At 39.0% G+C, this 1176-nt stretch overlaps 1 protein-coding gene across 1 annotated transcript; it reads left to right on the top strand.

The window, feature by feature from the left end:
* Positions 1–3: 3 nt before the first annotated feature.
* LOC104157866 (serine/arginine-rich splicing factor 5) lies at positions 4–1072 on the top strand (the record flags this gene model as incomplete). Its single annotated transcript, XM_009695372.1, has 4 exons — positions 4–90; positions 296–366; positions 545–640; positions 994–1072. Coding segments are annotated over 4 exons (333 nt in total), but the record flags the coding sequence as incomplete, so codon positions are not given.
* Positions 1073–1176: the final 104 nt, after the last annotated feature.

Below are 1176 nucleotides of genomic sequence, written 5' to 3'. Positions count from 1 at the left end.
CCGGCCGCCAGGGAGAAGGATGTGGAGAGATTCTTCAAGGGATACGGCCGCATCCGGGACATTGACCTGAAGAGGGGGTTTGGGTTTGTGGTGAGTGCGCCCCTCTGCAGGGCTCTGTGGTCCCGGCCCGTTGGCCATCCCTCCGGTCTCGTGCGTGTTTGGTGTGCACGAAGTTACTTTTAAAGATAGTAAACGTGCTCAGCTAAGTATACCATATAGTAAATAACCACTTGTTAATTTCTTAGAGATGTAATTTTTTTTTTACTTTTATGGTTTTGCTGCTGTGGTTTTGCAGGAATTTGAGGATCCGAGGGATGCAGATGATGCTGTCTATGAATTGGATGGAAAAGAGCTTTGCAGTGAGAGGTGAGGTACTCTATTTCAAGAATATATAGACTTAAATACAAGTGTGTCAATTTTAACTCGCATTGTGTTATCAGTACTATTTAAACTATTTAGTGTTTTTTCTTCCCCAGGAACTATAACTGTGAAAGAATATATAAAAAGAAAAATGCAAAAAAGTATCGTGTTTCTTTTTTCCCAGGGTTACAATTGAGCATGCAAGAGCACGCTCTAGGGGTAGAGGCAGAGGGAGATACTCTGACCGTTTTAGTAGCCGCCGTCCACGTAGTGACAGGAGGTATGTCTGTCTTTGAACTGACATGGTTTAAAAAAGAACACAGTGGGCTCATCTACTCCAGGAACTTGAGCTAGAATGTGATACTAAAAGGTATTATTTACATTTTTAGTCAATCGTTTGATGTGGCGATAGGATGGTGAGGATTACAAAACTACTCAGATATGCTTGTCTTCTTTATGTTCCCTCCCTGAAGTGCTTAATGCTTGCCCTAGATTATTTGGAGCACTGCATAGTTAAGTTGTTGTAGTAATGGTGATACGCTGATACCAGTTATCGGTACAACCTTTGTTAATGTTAACATGCAGTTACATTTCAGTTACTAATAAAAATCTCCATTGTTTATTTCCAAACAGAAATGCCCCACCTGTAAGAACAGAAAACCGCCTCATAGTAGAAAATTTGTCTTCCCGAGTCAGCTGGCAGGTTTGTTGAAACACGATTAACTATTTTGACTTCATTTAATGGGTATGTAATGTAATTATTTTGTAAAATAATTAATTAAAATTAAAGTTAATTTAAAAAAAATGTTTATGTAA

The sequence above is a fragment of the Cariama cristata genome, unplaced genomic scaffold (genome assembly GCF_000690535.1).
Source record: "Cariama cristata isolate BGI_N322 unplaced genomic scaffold, ASM69053v1 scaffold37032, whole genome shotgun sequence".
NCBI classification, from domain to species: domain Eukaryota; kingdom Metazoa; phylum Chordata; class Aves; order Cariamiformes; family Cariamidae; genus Cariama; species Cariama cristata.
Note: the sequence above shows the minus strand (reverse complement) of the source record. Positions and strands in the feature narration are given on the sequence as shown.